Raw genomic sequence first — 24,851 nt, forward strand, 5'->3', positions numbered from 1 at the left:
TGTATAGATAGCTTTAAAACATGTTTATGTATATTCCTGAATGTATATTTTTGCCCTGCAAATGTAAATTATAAATAGTAATGAATACGTAGTGATCTTGGCAAAGACTTCACAAATACAACCTTGGGGTTTATTACCTGTGGATTAGAAATAAAATGAAAGAAGTAAATTATAGGAAGTATTGGGAAACAAAAATTCATATCTATAATATTTATAAAATGATGAATGAAAAAGGACAAAATTACTTTGACGAAGTACATTTTGTTCATAATCATGACTTTGAGTATCGAGCTAAGGCAAGTTAGGCCAGGCAGTAGGGAGGCAAAATGATGTGTGTGAAGGCCAGGGTCTTTGCCTTTGTACCCTTCACCTGCTGAGAGATCTGGACTGAGATTTAAAGCCTCTTCACTGTAAAATGAAGATGATAAACTTTTATACGAGATCAGAGTTGTAAGTGTCTGACATAGTTCTCTCCACACTTTCTAATAGTAAAGTCTGAAGATACACTTTAGGAAAGAAAAAGAATATGTTGCTCTTTTAAAGTCAGATTACCAAGAGCATTATTAAGAGAATGTGATTGCTAAGTAGCAGATAGAATCCAAACAATTTCAAAAGGTGTGGCGTAATAAAATAACTTTGACAGAAGGAAAACTAAGTCTGGTACATTTTTTAAATGTATTGCTACAACAGCCTGTTACAAACTTTATATACATGCAATTATGGAAAATGTTGATGGTACCAGAAGCATAATGACAGTGTAAATTATAGAAGCACTGGAAGAAATGGAGAACACATTTGATTTTAATGTTTATTTGATCTAATGAGGGTAATTCAATCTCATTGTCACTTTAAACATTTCTGTGTGACGGGGGTGATAACCTTCAATGAAACAATGATAATTTTTTATGCAATAACAAAGAGGTGTATAACTCTTTAAATATTTTTCATGTTTAAAGATTTTGATATTTAAAGAGGCAAAAACATTAGAGTCTTTTCTTAGATATAGTTATAACATTTGAAAAATGCACTTTAATGAAGTAAAGTCAGACAATGTTGCATCAATTTCTGGTGACCGGCATCATGTTTCAGTCATACATATACACACATATATTCCTTTTCAGATTATTTTTCATTATAGGTTACTACAAGATGTGGAATATAGTTCCCTGAAAAACTCACTCTTTTTTGTTACGTAGCCTTTGTATGTGAATCTGGAGGATGAGAATACATAAATTCCTAATTATTCAGGAGGCTTTTCTCTGCTATTATTTATTTTTAATCTTGTATTTATTTATTTCACCTGAGCCTTTTTGATTGTGTCACCTGGGGGTGGGGAGGGGCGGGCACAACGTGAACTTTGAGAATTGTTTTATTCAGTGGATATCTTGAGGACTCAAGCACGGGAGACAGCCTCTCAGATCACTCTGAGGGACTCCTCCAAAGAGTTAAGGGAGGAGCCATGAGATATAGGAATTTTCCCAACAAAAACCAGGTAATCAAAACATCCAAAGATTACTGTTCATTACAGAGAACCAGACACCTCAAGTTAATGAATTTACCACTTTTCTATCTATGGGAAGACGCAAAAGTCTGGGCTCATTGAAATCATTCCTTTGATATGTACCTTAACCATCTAGGGCCAGCGTTCCATCTTCTCCATCCTGAGTCCCCTCAGGATGCACAAACAAGGTGGCCACAGTGGTTTATAGCTTGATGGCCACAACATCCTTTGTTTACGGATAGCGAAGGTGACCTTCTTCATCTACAGCTGATTACAGTTTCTATCATCTCAGTGAACCTCTCTGAGAGTTTGTAAAGGATAATAATAGACACCTGATTGTAGTCATATATTTAAATTGAGGCTCTCCTTTACTTCACTGTTTTTGGTGCTATTATCCACCAAATGATGAGGAGGGATTGATGAATTTTTAATGATTGTGAATACTTAATTCTTGAGAATAAAATTATTTTAAATATAGTGTATAGTATAATGGATAAAATATAGGAATGGTTTTCTATCTGAGTATAGGTGGAAGATTTATTGATGAGAACAGATAGTTGGAATATAATTAGAAATGCCGATGATACTGATTGCTTGCAATTTACCAGAGACTTCATGTGCATGTTTCATGCAACATAAACATTTTTATTCTTAGTAATCAATGAAAGCAGTTAACTTGTGAAACATACACAGCAAGTACATAATAGAATCCAAATCCTTTCCAAGGTTCTGATTTCAAAATCCTTGCTTTTGCCACTCTGCTAAATTACTTCCAAATTACTTCTGATTTAATGAATGGCTATTTTGCAGTAGGTAATATAGCAGAAGATTAATTGGCCCCAAACTTATTTAATCAAGTTTTATTAACCTTATTTTCAAGATGAGGAAGCAGGTTCAAGGAGCTCAACTTACTTTCTCAGAATCACATAATTGTTAACGTCAGATCTTAGGGTGCATACAGAACAACACTGAGCAGTTTAACAGAAGCCCTACAGGATAATTAAGCTTTAATAGTCTACTAATTTTATTAATTAATTTGGGATAAAATAATTATTAAACAAGAGTATCAAATATGACTGAAGAGATTGGTCCTAACTAATATAAAGCTACCCTGTGAGGTTCCCTCTTCAGGGAGTTCAAATAAATTGGAAGTACAAGTATTTAAATAGCAATAATCCATGATAAGCCCATCTCATTTTTAAAATGTAAATGCTCAAATACTATCTTTCTCTCAGCATAAAAGAATTTGGGAATGTAATATAGGTATAGTGTTGTAAGCATTAAAAAGTAAAACATAAACATGATTGTATTAATTAGTCAATGACATGAAATATAATTGAACTGCATTAGGAATTCATGTTTTGCATACTTTATCATGTTTGTTTCAATCAAAGTCTTCTCAGAATATGAATATTTCATACATGACCTTCAGACTTCATTGTGTTTTCTGTATTCTATGTACTTACTCTGGCAGTCAGTTCACAGACCAGATATGTTCCAGAAAAGTTACATGGGGAACAAATCTTGTACTTTACAGTTGAAAAGATACTAAGAAAATGTGCTCTTTAAACTTAAGTAACTCCAAGCATATTAAACCTTCAATACTCAATCTTTTTTTAAATTAAAAAAAGTTTTTTTGATCTATTTTTATATATAGTGGGTAACATATGCAAATCTCAGCCTTAAGCTACAATTGTTGAACTATTTAAAATTATTGTAACAAAAAAAAACAATATAAGCCTTTATATTACAACTGTACTGTGGCAGACACATTTGTAAATACTTTTGACGAAATAAATTATTTAGCTTTGTCACATGGTCTTTATCACTAATATCTCTCTTTTAGAGATGATAATTTTAGGACACGAGGTTGCCTCACTGAGTCCAAACTCATTCTGTTTGCCACACAACAGGCTAATAAATCTGGAGATGAGGCACTGGGGCAAAGAATAGTGACTTTATTCAGAAAGCCAGCAGACTGAGACGATGGGGGACTAGTGTCCTGGAGAACAATCTTCCTCAAGTCACAATTCATGCTCCTTTTATACTGAAAAAGGGAGGAGGTTTGGTTGTTACAAACTTCTTGGTGTAGGAATTTCTGTTCTTGGAATCCTTTGTTCTTGCAGCTGTCTGCATGGGTCAGGTCATGGTGCCCCTGTAAACCTCCAACAAAACAAATGTTATTCTCTATTCTGCAACTTGTTATCTTTACGTGAGTGCAGAGCTAGCAAGACCAAGCCTAGAAAATAGGGCGCAGGGTTAAAGCCAAAGGAACAGATCTAATGTGGAGTCAGATTTGTTCTTTTCTATTACATAATCTAAAAAATAATAATAATGATAAGACAAAGGAACAGGTATAACAAAGCAGAAACAGACTCACAGATACAGAGAATGGACTGTTGGTTGTCAGGAGAGAGGGGTGTGGGGTGGGGCAAAGCTATTATAGAGGATTATGGAATACAAGCTACTATGCATAAAACAAGATACAAAAAGACCTAATGGATAGCACAAGGAAAATAGTCACTATTTTATAATAGCTTTGTATGCAGTATAATCTATAAAAATATAAAATTTCCATGCTGTACACCAGAACTAATATATTGTAAGTCAAAAATACTTCAGTTTAAAATAAAATAACATGGGGAATGTCATGAGGGTTATTTGGTTTTTTACTATAAAATAATTACCATACAATAATTACTAGCTTCCTGATGGCATTTATAATGACTATAACTTTCAGTTAGAGGCAAACTAGGAACCTCTAAGAAGTCAAAGAAAACACATATTTTGCATGATTGACATGTCTTTCCTTCCAAAATACACTCATACTTCAATTTAAAAAAAAAATCTTTATTGAGAGCCTGGAAATACAATTATGTTCAATTCAGAGTCCTTGCTGTTGAATTGGCAATTGAAATATAAAGAAATCCATGTGCCAATAGCTAAATACATGAATTCTATGGAGTGCTACATAATCAAAAATTAAACTTTGCCACATATATGCTTTACTCTAAAAGTCTTTATTGAAATATATAAATGATAAGACAAGTGCATAAAACTTAACTTTACAGCTTGATGAGATTTCACAAATTGAAAACACTGACATAACCAGCTCTGGGATGCTTTTGAATGTTTTTCTCTGTGTTGTCTCTTTCTTTCCCCTTATTACTGGTAAAAAAAAAAAAGTATGTGTAGTGCAAAATGTGTGGCTCACACTAGACCAGATAGCTGACCATTTTTTTTCCAGATGCATTTTTCTTGAGAGACATTAAAATGTAATATACTTGTTATCAGTGCATTGCCTCTCTGCTGCAAACCACCCTTAAATGACTGCTCTGAAATAATATATTTGGACCCTGTAGATGTTTCTCCTGTGGCAGATGGCATGCTTTGTTAGTAGAGAGTACCAGAGAGACACTAGAGTAAGAAAGGGGTTTCTCTTCCAAGTCTGCTGTGTTTTCCTAGGCAGGCTCCTGCACCATGTCAACTTCCAAGCTCAGCAGAGGGCACAGCTCCTCCAGTCCCTTGACTCCAGAAGTACCTGACTTATAAGCAGCTCAGAGTAGTCCCCGGGGGAAGATTTCTCCAGCAACTCCACAGTGGCTTCTTAGTGGGGATTTTCCAGCAGGGTACCTCCTATTAAAAATTTCTTCCTGTACTCCCTGGGAGGCTTTGGCCTCGGTGAACTTCTCCACTCTCTCATGAGCCATAGATATACCCACCCTCTAAAAAGAGGTCTGGGTGTTCTCCACACTTCAGGAAATGAGTCTCTCCCTGTGGTTCATGATCTCATCTCTAGGAGATCTGGTTGTTATTTTATCTGTTATTCCTATATTTTTTATAGGACCCTTTACTCTTTAGCAGACAATTCCCTGTTATAGTTAATACTTTTAATTAAAATGTCCACATTCAAGGTACCACATGGTTCCTGCCTCTGGATTAGTGCTTGACTGATGTGCTTGCTTCCTTCAGGGTCCCAGAGCTCTTCTGATTCAAGACATGATTCACAGTAGTAAAGTTGGGTGCATTTTGCATAGTATTATTTGTCAGTTTAATCTATGAAATTTAAAATATCTGTCAATGAATATTAAGCTCAACTTAGTAGAATATTAAAATCAACCTAAGATATTGGAAAGGTAATTATTGAAATTACATTGAAAGAAAGAAGCAAATGTTATTGAAAAGCAAATCAAAAGGGAGTGGGGAAGGATAAATTGGGAGTTTGAGATTTGCAGATACTACTAGATATAAAATAGATAAACAACAAGCTTATACTGTTTAGCACAGGGAACTGTATTCAATATCTTGTAGTAACCTATAATGAAAAAGAATATGAAAAGGGATATATGTATGTATATGTCTGACTGAAACATTGTGCTGTACACCAGAAATTGATACATTGTAAACTGACTATACTTCCATTAAAAAAAAATCATCAGAAATGAATATTATTTGAGTACAAATACCAAGACATATTTTGTTTTATCATTTGAATATATAATAGCATCAGAATCTGATTTTAAATTGTATTTATTTGTTATTTATATATGTTCATACAGTTAATTGATTGATTCATTGATTTGTACTATATATGACTGGGTGATCCAACTTCTAGCCAGGAAAAGCATACTTTACACGGGATAACTGACCTTGTTACCTCCCTTCTCTGATTTCTCTTAACCCCTTTGGCGGATCATTCACTCCTCTAAATTATACATCATTTTTTTAGGCACGTTGATAACTTTATTCTGGTTCCACCTGGTCTCAAACACCTGGGAGACACCCCATTTCCTAAAGATGATCATGTACTTTTCTCTGACAGAGTTTAATGCTTCCCTTCATCTTTGGCCTTTAGCAGTATGAATTTATTTCTAGGTTGTTTTTTAATTCATTATTTGTTGAAAATTCTTGACCATTCATTTTGCAATATTTTTTTCCTCATTCTTTTACTTTCTTTTTCCTTCTGGGACTTCAATTAAATATATTTCAGACTGATATGGGCATACAGCTCTCTGTTCTTTTAAATTTAAATTATTAAAATTTTCCAAGAATTTCCTCTTTTGTTTTCATTTGAGTAATGTCTGTTGACCTATATTCAAGTCCACCAAGGCTTTCCTTGAATGTGTCAGGCCTACTGATGAGCCTGTCAAAGACATTCTTCATCCCCTTTGCTGGGCATGTGTTTAAATTTATTCCTAGCCTGCTCTTTGACATTTTCTTATTGTTTCCATTTCTCTGCTGAAATGACCCATCTATTCATGAATGTCTTCAAGTCTTTTCACTGGAGCTTGTGATGTATTAATCATAGTGATTTTATATCCCCTGTCTGATTTTCACTTCTATTATTTGTTTTATCTTTCAACAGTGGATTCTTTTTTCTTTCCATTTCATAGGTCTCATAACTTTTAGTTGAAATCTACATATTCCATGTAGGGGGTCAGAAGCCTAAGTAAATAATGTTTAAGGCTGGAAATAGGCATGCCTCTTTTCCTGCTAGGCTTTCATTGAGGAGCTGAGCTGTGTTTCTGTTTTGCTGGTAGTTTCAATTACCTGCCATGCATGGCCAACCTCAGGTTCCTTCAGTGTCACCTTGTGGTTAGGGCGGGAGCTAGACTGATAGACTATCTGAGTTTTATTCTGGAATGTGCTTGGTCCACCTTGAGTTGTAGATGTTCCCTGTGACCCTGCATCTTGGTCCCTGTGTGCTCTTATCCCTCTGCTGGGGGTTGGTCTGCTGTTGCTTGTTTCTTGGTCCTGGTTACTCCAGGTGGTGAGGAACAAAGAGGCTTTCCACATTTTCTTCATTTAGCATCAGTCTTAGGTAGCTCACGTGTCTCTGAGTCATTGGAGCCAAGTTTCCTTGGTGATCCTGCCCTGCTCCCGTGTAAAAAAATCTCTAATTTTCTGAATCTAGGAGGTTGTCTTGCCTCGCTCCTTTTCCCAAGCTCCGTGAGTTTTCAACCCCCTGAAAGTGACAGGATTTACTGCCCTTTATTTTCAGCATCTTAAGACATTATTCCACTGGGGAAAGCATCCAGGTAAGAATTGTTTTCTCCCTCAGCAGTGCCATCCCAGGGCAACAGGAACACACCAACTGTGGGAGGCTTTCTCCACTCTTTCCTGCCCCCAGGCTTTTTCACAAGCAAACAGTGAGGTCCATGGAGAAGGGGCTGCGACCATCTGTGCTCCCAGGACTCCATACTCTCCCAACTGGGAGTGCTCAGCTTTGAGCAGTTCATTAAGGAGTTAGTTGATATTTTTGTATCTGTTTGCATGGCCACCTTGTCTCCTTCTGTTACCCAAAAGGGGGAAGGAAAAGGCCCCAGTTCTTGACTTACCCAAAAGATAAGAATTCACATGGGAGATGAAGCGTTGTGTAGCAAAAGATTTTAAAGGTTTTATTTGCAAACAGGATGTACACCTCCAAGAATGGGAGGCAGGCTGATCCAAGAGTAGATAGCAATGGTGTTTGTTTGTCCCCTTCTCTTCTACCCTCACTTAGTGGTGATCTTTTGACTGATTGACAGCTCTTGCCCCTGGAATACTTAGTCATGCTCGTCCCAATTTGCACATGTCCTTACCCATGATGCACACAGAAAAACTCATGGGGGGTTCTAAACCACAATGCTAATTATATCACAGTGAGCCCTGGGTCATGTCCTGTTAGGTCCTTGTTGCTACCGAGCAGTTGCAGCCTTTGAGTTCTAACTGGTTTCCTGCTTGCCCTCATTTAGAAGTAAAGCCCCTTTGTGCTGAAGGTGGGCATAACACCATCTTCTGGACCCTGCTGCCTCTCCTCCACTTTATCTGCCTGGTGCCCCCACTTATCTAACTACCTAACACTTCCAGTGCTCTGGGACAGGTGAGGGATTGCCAGTGTCTTGTCTGTCTGGAGGCTCATGCCAGCGTTCCTCAAATTTTACCCTCATGGTAGCCATTCAAAGTCAGCACTCTGATGGGTTCAGCAGCAGTGTGATTTTGCAGATTTCCCAGCTTCTTCTTATGGTTTGATAAGTATGACACTCTTTCCATGTGTCTATCCTTAGATGGAACCAGGTCTCTGTAATACATGTGATTAAATCACTAATTATTCATGGTTACCAAGATTCCAGGTATTTTTGGTTATTATGTTATTAATATTTCATGATGAAACCAAAATAAAGATGTGTTCTCCTTTGAAATATGCCAAAATATAGCTTAAAATCTAAATGTTTTATTTTTATTCCATTAAATTAAAAAATACAGTTCCTGTCTATTTAAAGCAATAAGAAAGAGATGTGGGATTTTCTACGTATACTTAGGGGAACCTATGTACTTTGAAATATGTGACATTTTTTATTGAATATTTTTACGTATTGCACACATGAGGGTATCTATAAGCTATATGTGAGTTAAAGTATTATCATAGAAGTATTATTTTATTATATTATTATAAAATATTAATTACAATAAGAAAAAAATCACAATTATAAATATATTTCTAAATTTAACAAAAATAACTGACCATATAAACACATTCTAGGACTGTTTTCAGGTCCCTGGAAAGGCTTGTACAAATGAGGGGCTCGGAAACAAATTCCATCAGCTTCATGGCAAGTCTGACTCCGCATATGTAAAACACTGAATAATAGTTCTGTAAAAGTGACTGATATTTTTATGTATTTTTATTATGCATGTTAATAGAAATTTTTTACAGTATTGTTTCCTTAAGTGAAATAAAATTAATCTAACTAATTACATGTACCATCAAATAATATTGTCACATAGAATTTTCATACTTTTGGTTTTAGTTTTTCTACCAAAGAATGCAGTTGCTTCACTTTTTGTTTGCTACCAATTTGAAATAAGAATTTTAATTCCTGTACATTTCGTTTTCTGCTGTGTTTCTTTGAATTGATACATGAAATTTTTTACTTTAGGAAAGAAAGGTGTTAAGAGTAATGTATCTATCAAATTCAATTTATATATTTAATTTATATTTCACTGTGCTATTTATTGATGAAAGATTAAATATCTAATTAGATAGGTTAGTGAGAAACTTCCAGGATTTTTAGAAAGTCACATACATTCTGAGATAATGGTACTTTTGTCAACTTCGGTAACTAGAAGCTTGCCTAAATTACTTTTATTGCTATTTTATAAACATATATTGTGTGCACATAAAAAGCTAGGAAAATAGTTTTCACAATATTACAAAGTAAAAAGCATACTGACATAATCAAACTTAGAAAGGAAATGACTTTAATGTCACTGTATATCAAAGCAATGTATATTACATAGAAAACCTCATTCAAAGTATAGTAGTATGTGGACCATGTAATTTAGAACCATGAGTACAAACATAATATGAAATGGGAAAATAAACTTAAATTTAAAATTGACCACATTGTAACAGACAGAATTTATCTTTTAGATTGTGACAAACGCCTGTGGTTAAATACAGGTCTGAAATTCAGCTGTTGGAGTCTGGTGTAATCACACCTGATGTTCACTGCCTTGTACATTCTGACTGAAAAGTGCTCATCACCTACAGGTTGTCAAACCTTGTGATTATTATTCTCACACAATATATTACAGTCAATTAGCACTAGCCATACAATTTTCAAAATTTTAGAAATGTGCTATGATTTTCTTGTTTTTCCTCACAGTTCCCTTCTGTACTGTCTTGAAAATAAAATTAGCAATCAACTCAATATAATACATTATTTTAGGTATTTCCTATTGACTTTCCAGATATTAGCACCCTGAGGCAACTGTTTAATAGTGTTGAGGCCTATAAAGATTTAATCACTGAGGAAATATTTATGGAGTGTCTATTAGCAGCAAGACTATAGAGGTGTAATAGGGGTTCAGAGTAAGTCAAGATTTTGCCCCCTGAATTCCAGAAGTGCCCGTTCTAAGGCCATAACTCTCCACTGTGGCTGAGCATCACAATCACACATTTGATTTCATCTGTTTAAGATTGGGAGAATGCTGAGAAAATCAAAGAGTAAAAGATCAGAAATGCTGAATCAGGATGGAGGTAAAGAGTAGAACTGATGTATCTGTGTTAAAGAAAAACTCAACAGATGATTTTGATGTTTCGCTAAAGTAGTGGAGAATTGGGAAAGAGGAAGATGGGTTAGTAATTGTAATATCACAAGAGCAGGTCAGTTCTAGAGTCTGACTGGTTGGATGCCAATCTTAGACCATTGCTTTGACTGATGTCTTATTCTGCTGGGCTGCTGTGACAAAATCCTACCACATTAGTGACATAAACAACAAAAATGTCTTTCTCACAGATCTGAGGCTAAGTCCAAGATCAAGGTATGAGCATGTTAATGTCCTGGGTGAGGGCCTCACCTTATGGCTCATAGCCAGTCTTCTCCTGTGTTCTCAAATGATGGAATGGGTGAGAGATCTCTGTGGGGTCTCTTTTCTAAGGGCACTGACCCATTCTTGGGGGCTTCACCCTCACAACCTAATCACCTCCCACAGGCATCAGGATTTCAACAGATGAACTGTGAAGGTGGGGTACACAAACATTCAGTCCATAGTAATTGGTGACCCCAAACGTAACATCAGTATATTTCAGTTTTCTTGTATATAACATGGGGCTAATAGTAGTGCATTTTAAAAAGATAGTTTAAAGGATGAAGTTTAATTATTTATTTAAATTCTTAATCACAGTGCCTGACATATTTAAGTGATCAATAAATATTTATCGAGTTTTACTTTAAGTGTAGTGAAAAGATCCATGCTTTATTCAAAGTGGGGAGGCAATATTAAAATATGACTTATTCAGAAATGCTGTCTGGAATGGTGATTGTAAAGTTGTTCATCGAAAGCAGTTGAGTCTGGAAGATTCTGCTTCCACTTAGAAGAAAGAGGAAAAAACATGGAAAGATATATAAGTTAGAAGTGATCACACAATATTCTGATTGAGACAATATCTAAATTAAAGGGATTTCCTGTTGCAGAATGACACAGATAGCAAATTAAGATACTTTAATAAACATTCTCAAGGTTATATTCTTGGATAATTTTCACTTCACTGGGTGAAGGGATCTTGATTATAGCAGATAGCGAAGGGCTGTGCTTTCTAGGTAGCCATATAGGAAAACGGTGGAAAACTTGTTTATTTCAGCCTTAAGGATTATTTAAAAAGAATTATTTGAAAACAGACTTTAGAAAGACCAATGTGCAGTTTGTCATAAAATATAAACATAATTACAAATATCAGATATACTTTGTGTTTGGATGATCGTTTCCAGTTATTCTCATCCAGCAAAGGGGCTCATCTTTGTTCTGATGTGGTCCCCTGAGCTGTTCCTGTGGCAGATCCTTCTCGTGTGCGCATCCCCCGTGTGCTTGTCTATCTTACACACACTGGTTATCTTACTGTTACACTTCAGGTCATCAAGAATTCTTTTTGGCTCGTGAGATTTTTCAAAATATTTTTAACTTGAATCATCCTGAATTGATTACCCTATGAGACCCAGCTATGTGTCCACGGCATGCCTTGGTGTTAACTGGAGGGATGGCTCTGGCCTTTCTGTTTGGAATCTCTGTTCTACTGCCTAAGTGCTCACCCAGGCACCTGGTTTTTCACGGAAGCCTGTGGTGATGCCAGGGGTGTTATCACATGTTAGCGTCACACGGTAATGTCCCTGTTAGGGTCTAAGCCCCAGATCCTCTCCCATTGTCCAGGTCATGAGGCTTTTCCTGTAAGTCCACAAAAGCTCCCCCTGGGAGCTGCAGAAACATGATATGCATAATCTTCTATAATATGACATTGAGAAATTTTATTTTGTTTGATAGTTATTAAGAATATATTCTTCTTGAGCTAAATAATATGGCAGCCAGAACACACAGGATGTTTCCCTTTCTCTTCAGCCCCTCCTCCTCTTCACCCTCTCTTTGACTTTCTTGATGGAGAGAATATTTTCATCATTCGAGACCTAGATTCAACAGCCCCATAATAATTTTTTTCTTGATTATAATCATTCTGTGTGTGTCAGTTAGAGGGGGGCCATTTTTAACAGAAATGCACATGTTGTGAATACAGGTAAATTCAGAAACACAATAGAGAAGATTTTTGGAGCCATGCTTGTGGATATTGCTAAGTCCCTGAATGCTACAATATTTTAAAGATACAGGGATAAAAAATAACAGATGAGGGAAAGTTTTCTTAAACAAATGATGCTGACACAATTAGTTACAGTTTAGAAAAAGAAGTAAAGATGGATACTCACTTCCTTAAAAAAAATTTGAAAGGAAATGTTAAAGGGTTTGATGGAATTACAACAGTAAGGAACAGTAAGGAAACAGCAAGGAAATGAGGGGAAAGTATTGGGAAATGTATTAAATTAGAATGAAAAAGGGTTTTCTAATCATAAAGTTGACATAAAGAATGAAAAAAATCCCAATCAAAAATGTTCTACACAAAAATTAAAAGATGAGTAATACATTAAAAGTAAAATTGGGGAATCAACATGAAAAATAGTAAACTCAAAACTTAAAAGTTGGAAAAGATAATAAACAATTCTTAGAGGGTACATCCTAATCATTACCAAATATATGAACAAAAACCTTTAAATAACACCTATAGTAAGAGATACTGAAAATGTGCAAATCACAGCTTAAGAAGACAGGTGCACCAGCACCCTCCTGGTCATCCTCATTCTCTGCTGCTGAGACAGTGAAGACACCACTTTTGACTCTAGTTTACAGGCTGTTGTTTTCTGACCTCAGGAGATCTGTCAACTTTTCTTCCCTTTACCCATGCATTTCCACTGTATTTCTAGCCTCTCGTCTTCAGCCCTATCAGGATATTTGACCTCCTTTGATTTGGGCATTTTTCTCTCTGCTTGCTTCTTTGTTCTCCTTTCCTGTCTTTATTCCTATTTCAGTTCATGATTGACAAGGTCAGCAGTGTGTGTAGGGGCTTAAAAGCCCAGCCTCTGGAGGAAACCTACTGGTGTCTGAGCCTAGCTCTGCTAACTAGGGGCCAAGTGAAACTAAGGAGATGACTTGACTTCTCAGTATCCCCCGCTCTAAAATGGGAGGATTGTAGTAGTCTCTTGTCATTGGTTTGTTATAAGATCAAATATGTCAATATGTATGAATTACTTAGAACTGTATCTTCCATGTGATAGCTGCTATGTAATTAGGACTCAGATGCACTGATGATTTGTTTTTTCATTTTGCATACATAGTCTGTGGGTTATTATCTTTCAAGCTTACAATGTTTTGTAATGCAGTGTTTCTTCTTTAGAGAAACATATTGATCATTCTTTCTAGATTTCTAAATTTTTTTAATATTCATAAAGATTCCATTAGCCAAAGTGATATATGGCTTTATTTTAATATATTTAATTTTTCATTTTTATGTACTCCATACATAATTTATTTTTAATAACAACTTTATTGAAATATAATTCTCATATGATAAAATTAACCCCCATAAATGTGCAATTTAGTGGTTCCTAGTATATTCCCAACATTATTCAGTCATGAAAGCTATTAAACTTTAGAATAATAGGATTCCATAGCTATTAGTGGTTATTTCTAGCACCCCACCCCCTCAGCTCCTGGTAAGACTAACATATTTTCTGTCTCAATAGATTTGGCCATTCTGGACGTTTTCATATAAACTGACCCCTACAATTGGAGGCTGTTTTCATTATAATGTTTTCAAGATTCATTTATATTGTAGTATATATCAGTACTCTATTCCTTTTAATTGGTAAAAAAAAATTCTATTGTATATAGGTATTCAATTTTGCTTTTGCCCATTCATCAATTGATAGCTTTTTGAGTTGTTTTCACTTTTGGTTACTATAAACATTCGTGTATAGTTTGTGTGTAGACATATGTTTTTATTCTTTTGGATATATGCCTAGGAATGCAATTGTTACACACATAATAACTCTTTGTTTAACTTTTGAGGAACTGTCAAACTGTTATTTAGAGTGGGTACACCATTTAATATTCACACCAGCAAAGCTGAAGGTTCCAACTTTTCCACATCCTTCCAAAAGTTGTTAGTCCTTTTTTTTTCATTTTAGCCATCCTAGCAGGTGTGAAGTTGTATCTCATAGTGATTTTTATTTTCATTTCCCTAATGACTAATGAGGCTGGACATTTTTTATGTGCTGTGTGTAAATCTTTTTTTGAGTAGTGTCTATTAAAATCCTTCACCCATTGTTTTAATTTGATTCTTTGTCTTTTTTCTTGTTCGGTTGTATCGTTCTTTATATATTCTGGATACATAACCTTTATGAGACAAATGACTTGCAAATATTTTCTCCCATTCGGTGGGGTATTTTTTTCACTTTTTGGGTAGTTTCCTTAGGAGAGCAGAAGTTTTTAATTTTGCTGAAGTATAAGGTATCTGCTTTTCTTTGGTTTGCTGTGTAAGGTTACTGAAATCTTTGCTCAGGTACCTAGTGGTGAGCTAATGACTGGCTAGAGATTTAATTAAAGGCTTTGAACCAGTAAGTGTTCCAGACTTTGGCAAGATGCTCTATTTCTGTTTTGCATTCTGCATTGAATTCTCCCTGCAAGCATTACAGGTCTGTCTTAAGCCTTCACTCTGCTTGTTCAAGGTCTCAAGCTCAGCCAGAGATGAGAGATTAGGGAGTCTGTCTTTTTCCTAAAACGTAAAGGAGGTCCATCTTTTCTGGTCATGCACGGAGCCCTGCACATTTGTTTCGCCTTCTAGAGTCCCGGGAACAGGCAGATCTTTTCAACCACCCCCTGCGCACGTGCCCTTCCCGTCTTCCCTGTTAAGATTTTTGGCATGCTAATCTTCATCCCCACTCATATCTCCGCCTTGAGAGCTGTAATGTTGCACAAGTACAGCTGTTTGTCTTCAATAATGGACTCAGGAGCAGGGCTGTTTACACAGACTGAGCTCCAAGTCTTGCGCAAATAAAAAGAAATCACGGAAATGGAAGTTTTCAGGGAGCTGCTACATCCATCAGAGAGTATGGGGTGTCAGAGGAGCCCCAAACCCGTCCTTCCCCGTCCGGGGTCAGCTAGGATGACGGTCTTCCCAGCCAGCAGAGGTACCAAGCTGGTGTTCTAAGGTTCCCACACAGCCGTGAAGAGACGGATGCCACCCGCATCACTGCTCTGGCTGAGACTCAGACATTTTTAACAGTAGATGCTCTGGGGAGCCCTTGACTATTTCCAGAGTTCTGGAAAAAAAATGATTTTGACAATTTTTGCCAGTGTATTCATTATCTTTATGAAAGATAAGTTTTTCTGGTCTTTACTACCTCTAGAGATGCTTCTTGGATTTGATTTTGACAAACAGTGTGAGGATTTTTTCTTTCTTTTTTCTCAAATGGTTATGCATTTGAAATGTCATGGTTATTTATTTTTTTAATATACTGATTGTTTCTGGGAGGCTTACAAAGTCCTATTCTATTTATATGGCTATAAATTTTATCTCTAAGTTCACACTGCTATAATATTTTTCTGGGTAAATTTAGAATTAACAGATAAAAAAATTAACGGACAATTATAATTGTGAAAAATATATTAAGAGCTGTTTAACTATAAATAAGAAAAAATATATATTTTCATTAATTAAAAAGGTAGGCTGAATTACAATAACTGTGAAAATTCAGTTATTTTATATAAATTTGTATAATTCAAATCAATACTAAGAGATTATTCTTTTTAAACAAAATTTGTCCTGAGAAAAAAGTGATTACAGCATATAAAATCTTCCAGCTTTGTAGAACTAATAATGATTGTTTTGATAGTTTAAAGGTAATATTTTAGTCATTTACTTTGCTCCTGAATACACTTTTTAAAAAGTGAATTGTTAAAATACATTTTAAATACAAACAATTCATTTTATTGAATTTTCCTTTTTTTTCTCTAGGACTTTGGAGATGATGGGTCCTTGTATATTACTAAGGTTACCACAACTCACATGGGAAATTACACTTGCTACGCAGACGGCTACGAACACATCTCTCAGACACACATCTTCCAAGTGAATGGTAAGAATTGTCTAGCTGTCTTAATGGCTTTTTGGTTCACTAGCTATTCAAAGAACATAACAATAGACTAGGAAAGCTTTTTTTTTTTTTTTTTTTTTTGGAACTTAACTACTGTAAAACCTTTTCCAATTATAACAAAAGTGTAAAACCTTTCCCAATTATAATAATTTTGTACCACTTTTGTCATCATGAAACATTATGGAGTAACTCATTCTAACTGGAAAATTCAAGCATAAGAAATTTAGATTATTTCTCAGCTCTAGAAAATCAACAATTAGGCAACCATATCAATTTTAGAAACTGAAAACCTTAAGAATTTAAATTTTTTAATTAGATCATCTGTTTAGTTGATCTTACTAATGATGTAGAAAACTTATTTATATATAGAAAATTTTATTTTGTTTAATTTTTTAAAAAAATTATTGAAGTACAGTTGATTCCCAATGATGTGTTAGTTTCTGGTGTACAGCATAGTGATTAGGTTATATGTATGTATATTCTTTTTTATATTCTTTTCCATTATGGTTTACAGGATATTGAATATAGTTCTCTGTGCTATGCAATACAACTTTGTTGCTGATTTTGTATATAGTAGTGTGTATCTGCTAATCCCAAACTCCTAATTTATCCCTCCCCACCCCTTCCCCCTTCGGTAATCATAAACTTGTTTTCTATGTCTGTGAATCTGTTTCTGTTTTGTAACTAAGTTCATTTGCGTCATATTTTAGATTCCACGTGTAAGTGAAACGTGGTGTTGTCTTTCTCTGTCTGACTGACTTCACTTAGTATGATAATGTCTGGGTCCGTCCATGTTGCTGCAAATGGCATGATTTCATTCTTTTTTATGACTGAATGATATTCACTACATAAATATACCACATCTTCTTTATCCAGTCACTTGTGGATGGACACTTACGTTGCTGTCATGTCTTGGCTGTTGTAAATAGTGCTGCTGTGAACATTGGGCTGCATGTATCTTTCTCAATTAGAGTTTTCTCTGGATAAATGCCCAGGAGTGGGGTTGCTACATCATATAGTAAGTCTATTTTTAGTTTTTTAAGGAACCTCCATACTGTTTTCCTTAGTGGCTACACCATTTTACATTCCCACTAACAGTATAGAGGGGTTCCCTTTTCTCCACACCCTCTGCAGCATTTATTATCTGTAGACTTTTCAATGATGGCCATTCTGACCGGTGTGAGGTGATACCTCATTATAGTTTTTATTTGGATTTCTTTAATAATTAGTGAAGTTGAGTATCCCAGGAAATTTTCCAATCTCAATAATTAATTTAATGGCTATGAACATTGGTCCAGTAGGCTGATACCATTCTTACAATCAGTACTCTTTTTTATTTATGATTTAATTCAAATTTTATTTTATTAGTTATTTAGATGAATTAATAATGTGGGATTGAATGTATGATTCATTAATACACACACTGATGTATACAGTAATTTACTCTATGATTTACCAAAAGGGGGCAGAAAGTTACTTGGCTTTCTATAGGAACAGCTGGGTGGCTAGTGTGATTGGTATGAATTAAGAGGAGTGGCAGCTATGAGATTGGAGAGGCAGCCTGGGGTCAGATCACATGGAGCCCCTTGGTCCCACTTAAATATTTGGATTCCTATTCTAACTGTAACTAGAAGCCATCAAAGCATTTACTGTATGAAGTAGAATGTTCTGATTTGTTTTAAAACAACAGGAAGCACTGAGACCTGTTTAAAAACATTATTTTAATAGTCTAGGGAACAGATAAAGTTGGCTTAAAATAAAGTGTTAATAATGAAGAAGTTAAGTGGTCAGATTTGGGATATATTTTGAAAGTAGATCTGGTAGTATTACTGAGGGGTGGCATGTGAATATGAGAAGAGAGCTTTAAACAAAAATGAACCCAAGGAATTTGGAGGAAGCACTTAGATATGTGGTCGTGACACTAACTGCAATGGACAAGGAGCACGTTTGGAGACCGAGATCAATGTTTTGTTTTTTTGTTTTTGAGAAGTTAACTTCAGTACCTTTAACCGGATGGATGTCCCCTGTGCAACTGAGTATGTAAGTCTGGAGATCAGAGTGACAGCCCAAAGTTGTGTGTTTAGGTAACGTCAGTGTGCAGAGACTGTTTAAAGCCATAAATATGACCATGATGACATGACCTTAGGATGGAGTATAGATCGCTGTGAAGTCAGGGGATTGAGCCTTGGCTCTGAGGTTAACACCTGGAGACAAGAAGACCTGGAATGGGCATCCTGTGGTGGGACATATGCGTCCTAGAAGTCAGTGAAGAAAATGTTGGAAAAAATGAACAGAAAGGTTTGGGCATTCACGGTTTGACCAAGGTTGGTGTCCCGCAGAAGCAGACTGAGACCTTGGCTTCTGGTGCAAGTACAGTTGTCACCTAGACGTGGGTCAAGGCTTGGAAAGTCACTTTCAAGGGAACCAGTTAGGAAAGCAGAGTTGCTGTGAAGGAGGTGAGGGGTGCTTGTCCCCAGGGTCTCATGTTTGGAGTTTGTCGTTCAGATACAGAAACTGTCCCAGAGGGTGCGCTATCTTGGGAGGACAGGACCAGTGCTGGGGGTGAGGAGGGTGCTCCCTGCCTGGATGCCGTATTCCTGGGGAAGGGGTTGTCCTAGGAAGCCTGCCCCCCACCCCTGTTCGTTGTGACTGTTTACCCACAAATGGACTACTTGACAAGGCTAATGCTCTGCACTGCTTTGTTTTTGTTTTGTTGTGGTTTTGGGGGGGTTGTTTCCTTGCTTTTTAGAGTTAAGGAGAGCAATTCTCCCATTTTGTTCTTGGCTGACCATTAGTTCTGTCTGTTATAGCTTATCCCCACTTTCAGTCCTTGTTCGTCCAGTCTAAGGACCAACCATTCGAGAGCTCTTGCCAGTTTGTGGAGTGGTGTATGGTCCACAGTTCTACCTGCATCAGAACCCCATGAAAAAATATCAGAAATGTAGAACCTGGGCTTTGCCAGCACTTTCTGGAAGTTCGATTTGAAATCTGCATTTTGATAGGCTCCTCAGGGAATTGGGGTGCTTGGTAAATCATGAGAACCGTTCCAAATGGTGGCTCCTCCACGAGTCTGCTGTAGGTTTGGTATACAAGTCACTCATTTGCCGTCTCCAGCTGGGAAGCCCGGGAAGAACGCTCTGAGCCAAACTGCAGGCATTCACGTTGCAGGATGCACCCTGAGCAGTGCTGGGGAAACGCAGTGAGCGTTTACTCTCTGATGAACCGTTTACTCTCTGATCTCAGGTTTTTCTGAAGATGGAATATGGAAATCAAGGAATAATGAGTTCTCAGGAACAGGCGCCGCCTCTCTCCCCCTCCATCAGGCTGAGATGATGAATTAATTAAGAGGAAGTCACATTAGCAGTGATTGTCTGGACTGAGATCTAATGCTTTCCCTTTTCCAGAAACCAAGATCCCTAAGGCTGGGAGTAAAAGCGGTCTCTTCTCATTACCTCCGACCACATTGAACCTGCTTCAGAATCCTTGGTATTGATGTTTCCATGAAGGGATGGGGTTTGGAAAGAGAAACAATGACATTGTCTTGGTTGAAAGTGAACAGAGAGAGAGAGAGAGAACTGTGCAGTGGCTGGAGTGATGTGGGATCACGAGGGGGGATTTGATGAAAACTGTAGATGTGGTTATCTTTCATGCTGATATGAACAGTCCAGTCAAGAATGAAAAGCAGCTCATAGGAGAGAAAAGGGGGAAACTTGCAGTAATCAAATCCTTAAAAAGTTGATTCAGCCTAGTACACAACTGGAAGGGTTGTGCTTTGCAAGACTGATAGTTAATCGGCTGAAACAGGGAACAAGACAGACTCTTTGGGAACAGATGCTCAGGGTGGCAGCGTGAGGAAATCCTTTTACCGTTGCTTGGGTTATTTCAGTGCAATGAAGAATACCAGCTATTTAAAGTGGGGAGTGTGTGAGAGCTCTAGCAGGTTGAAGAGAGGAAGACGTGTAAAATAATTACCTCGCAGGGACGTAGGCTGATGGAGCTGGCCACCTGTGCTTGGAATGTTGGGGAGATCTTAGGGTGTTCTTGAGGTGAGATATATTAGTATGTTCTCCCTCAGTTGTGGCTGGCTGTGACTTTGCAATCGTAGGAAAGAAGAGATTTGGGTTTAACCAACATTTGATTTTGTCAGGTGAGTAAAAGTATAAAAGAGACAGGCCTGAGGAAGTTGAGCAAATTGATAAGAGAAAGACTGTAATGACGGACCACAGAATGAATGGTAAGGCAAGGAACGTGGGAGGCGAGGAAGGAAGGGAGCCCATGAGAAGTGTGAAATGGAGTGAAAAATTGACTGCAGTAGCCAAGTTGGTCAAATACTACGAGAATGGGGTCCTAGAGAGAGAGAGAAATGCAAAGCCTCCACTCAAAACGTTTTCTTAAGGCATCTGGCAATCGCTGTTTTTAAGAAATTCTTTCAATTAGCTCAAGTCTATATAAAGAAATAGCAGGGCCATTAAGGTTTGACAGGTGTTTAGGCAGCCCGGCTATTCTTCGAAATCTACCTTTTCTGTTCTGGCCTGAGATAAGAGGGAGAGTTGGAGTGTAGTGTAGACGAACACAAATTCATCAAATTCAACCGCAGCTGATAAAAAACAAAACAAAACCCTGTTCTACTGCATTTTATCAACTAAGGAAGACAATAAATGTATTTCAAAGATCATCATTAATATTTAAACCTATTTGAAGAAGCCAAAAAGTGGAGTTAAAAAATGTGTTACGTATCAGTAAGAGATTACCTTCAGCCCTGTAACAGAGATCCCAAATCACAGAGGCTTAAAGAAGACCCTAGGTGTAGTTATCTTCGGCATCAGAGAAGCCCTGAAGACCTGGTTCAGGATGACAGCCTCACCACATCATCATCCTACACTTCCGCTAGTTGTGGTTAACACCTGGTTTCCTTTCTCAGCGTCATCCCATGTTTTCCAAATGGCAGTGGAAATGCCAGTCATCGTGTTCCCATTTCAACAAGGAAAAGGGAAGCCAGAGGAAGGAAAGATACCACCTGACACCTGCGAGAGCACATTTAAAAGATGTTTAAAGGAATCACCAACAATAACTGCCACTGATCCTCTCAATGCAGAGATTGCAAGAGAGAGTTCTTTGACCTTGGAGTCTACCATTCACAGAAAATGAAGGTTTAATTAATTAGAAGGGAGGAAGGTGAGAATAAATGTTGGGTAGGTAATTAGTGGCATTGTCACAAAAGTGTCTGGTGGGTCAAAACATTTTACAAAAGCTGTAATAGAATAATGACACTTGATAATGCAATATTTAGAAATGGTAGGATTAGCTATAAAACCACAGCCCTACAAGAGATTTGCTAAGCAAGTGGTTTGTCCCTGTTTTGGGGGTTTCCCTTTCCTTTGGTTTTATATTCTCCATATTTGGCGTAATAACTTTAAACATATGCTTTGTGTATAAGTAGATATAATATGCTTGAGATTACTCAGAATATTGTTATAGGCCAATAACAAAAGAAGAGTTGAGGAGGAGCTGTGGGGCTGAAAAACACAATGAAATTGCAAGAAAATGCAAATGAGGTAGACAAATAGCACATTTATGGGCCTAGCAAATTTCTGAAACTAGTTTAACTCATTTTTCATTCTCCATCCACTTTTCAGTAAAGGTTTAAAAGGCTTTTAGAAAGTCAGGTTTCCATTGGGAATTTAACATATTTATTTTAACAATTGGCTAATTAGTAATAAAACTAAAATATATTATTGATGACCATCAGAAGCTCTGAAAAATACCACAAGTCATTGGAATTTGTTGAAGAGTGTTTTTGAACTGCTGAGTCTATTTACATATCCCAGGGTGCAAGCCAAATGATGGTCTATCAATAGCCCTTTTTCTTTTCAAACAATGCAAAATTAGATTATTGAAATATGAGTGAGATCCTGTGTCCTTGTCAGAAGAAACAGTATGTATATATCAAAGGAGCTTGACTCTACCAGTGGAATTCATTTCATGCTTTTCTTTTTCTTTTTACATAAAACAAATCGTCTTTAGATCTTCAGCTCATGGTACAGAGTGTTTGAAATGTTCGAAGTCATCCAGTGTTTACACTACCCTCTGGGCAGAAATCTTGTCCATATTCACAACAGAGCCATACATAAGCTGTCATTTCTCTCTCATTTACTGTTTAGAACCTCACACATAATCTCGAGTGGACAATTTTTCAACTCATGTCAGAAACGTCCACACAAAATTGCTAGTTTTATGGGATGTCTACTAGAACACCCCTGTTTCTCCTCCTTCAGGGTTTGGATACAGCTGAATGAAAGACATGTGGAACTAACCATAGAGACATCAAAGCATCACTGCCTTTACTAGTAAAGCTTTTGACAGCAAGCAGCTTAAGTCTGGAGAAGCAGTGGCTTGCTTCTTCTGTGTCGTGGACTTGAACTGAGTTATCTGGTCCCATGCAGCTTTCCCTGCTAAGCTGGGAATCAAACTGCGAGCAGTAAGATGCAGAAAGCAGGAAACGACAGACCAAGTGTCTCCTCTCTGCCTTCCTCCCACTGTGTGTTATTAGAGGATGCCAGAGAGAAGCCTTGAGGGCTACTCTGGCTCAGTGGTTCTCTACCTGCGGTTCTGGGGCCAGCAGCTTGAGCTACTTGTGTTACCAAAGGCAAGTTCCTGTGCCCAACACACCGTGAGGCCAAACAAACTGAAACGTTGGAGTTTGGAGCAAAGAAAGGTTGACTGCAGGGCCGAGCAAGGAAGGCGGGGTGGCTCATGCCCAAGAAAACTCTAAACTCCTGGAAGGGTTTCAGCAAAGCCCATTTAAAGGCAGGTGAGGGAGAGTGTCCAGGGTTACGGTCAACTTGTGCACAACCCTCTGATTGGTTGGTGATGAGGAAACAGGGTGGTCAACACCATCAACCCTCAGGCACCAGAAGGTCTGGGGGCCACATGCTCTCCATCATCAAGTAGTTAATTTCTTCCCTTTGGTGGTGGTTTTCAGCATCTGAAACACTCAGGAAATATACATGAGATACTATGATCTGGGCACTTCAGAGAGGAGCCGCGGCAGAGGGCGTGGGGAGGGGTCTGGCCCTGGAGGATCCCACAAGGTCCTGCTCCACTATGCTTGTTTTGAATGCAGATTCTCAGGATGCATACATCCTGAATCAGAGGCTCTGGTCATGAGGTAGGATGGTCTGCGTTTAAGGAACCCTCCTGATGACTCTAAGGATAAGGTTTGAGAACAATTACTCAGCTGTTTGATTCCGGAGACATATGTGAAGTTGGGGTATAGGTTCTTCTTCATGTTCTCCAGCCTTACTCTTACTTTTGACTTCAAAGAAGCATACAGTGATCTCAGGAAGTGGCTCTTTCTTAGGAGGTTGAGATCAGCCATGAGTCAGATCAATCCTGATTTGCTGCAGACCCCACTCGGGCTTCCTCCTCTTCCTCCGAGGACATCCCCTGACAGCTGAGCATGCAGGGGTTCGTCTCTCTTCCACTCTCCTTAGGACTTTATTGGACACAAGAAGCTTTATCCACTGCACTCAGGGTAGCCCGATTGTGCCAGGGACTGAATGCCCCCGGGGACAGCCCTTAACCAATGAGGGACACGAGTGATGGCTGAGAAGCCCCCTTCCCCCTCAGTGGGAAGATGCTCAGATGCATTCTACCTGATTCCTCAGATGGTCCCCACTGGAACTGAGTCTTTTTGGTGCTGTCCTTTTTTTCCCCCTCTATCTTACTTTTCCTTCTCCTTCACTTGTGCTTCCTGGGATCACACCCCAAACTATTTGAACCTAAGTTCTTTTCTCAGATCTGCACTTGGGGACACTCATACTTAGGGAAGCTTTTAACTTACTGACTTTTGCTGCCCTTGTGTGGCCTGCCCTGAGAGCTAGAATGTTTGCTTTTAGAAGGCTTTGAAATATGATACAATAGTACATTAATTCATTTGAGGATTCTAGTCTTTCCCATGCTAAATTATGTTCCGTTACACTGTTCAGTAGAGCTCTCCAGAGCTTCTGCAATTAGATTAAATCATGACATCAAGATACTCCAATTATGCCATAGCAAGATCATAGAGATACTCAAATTTTAATATATAATCTAATTATTAAATTCCCAGAGAGAAGTAATACTTCAAAGATTAAAGTTTCAAAGAAATTAGTCCAAAGTGATTAATACCCAAAATTAAATTCTCTGCCCTTGTGACATAAAGTCTAAAGAAAGTTGGAAAGTTTTAAGAACAATTAAAGTCTAAAGAATCAAGATCCTCCCTAATTTCTTATTATTTCTTGAAGTTTGTGGTTTTGGGATAACTTCAGCATCTCCATCCTGGGCTAATTCTC

General features: G+C 37.5%; 1 protein-coding gene across 2 annotated transcripts in view; it reads left to right on the forward strand.

Moving 5' to 3' along the window:
• The window catches only part of FSTL5 (follistatin like 5), a 667,511-nt gene that overhangs the window by 479,298 nt on the left and 163,362 nt on the right, over positions 1 to 24,851 (forward strand). For both annotated transcript variants that reach the window (XM_032465748.1, XM_032465755.1), the window contains one exon: positions 16,380 to 16,500. In XM_032465748.1, coding sequence (XP_032321639.1) covers positions 16,380 to 16,500 — 121 coding nt within the window. The remainder of the gene's footprint in view (positions 1 to 16,379; positions 16,501 to 24,851) is intronic.

Source organism: Camelus ferus, chromosome 2 (assembly GCF_009834535.1).
Source record: "Camelus ferus isolate YT-003-E chromosome 2, BCGSAC_Cfer_1.0, whole genome shotgun sequence".
NCBI classification, from domain to species: Eukaryota; Metazoa; Chordata; class Mammalia; order Artiodactyla; family Camelidae; genus Camelus; species Camelus ferus.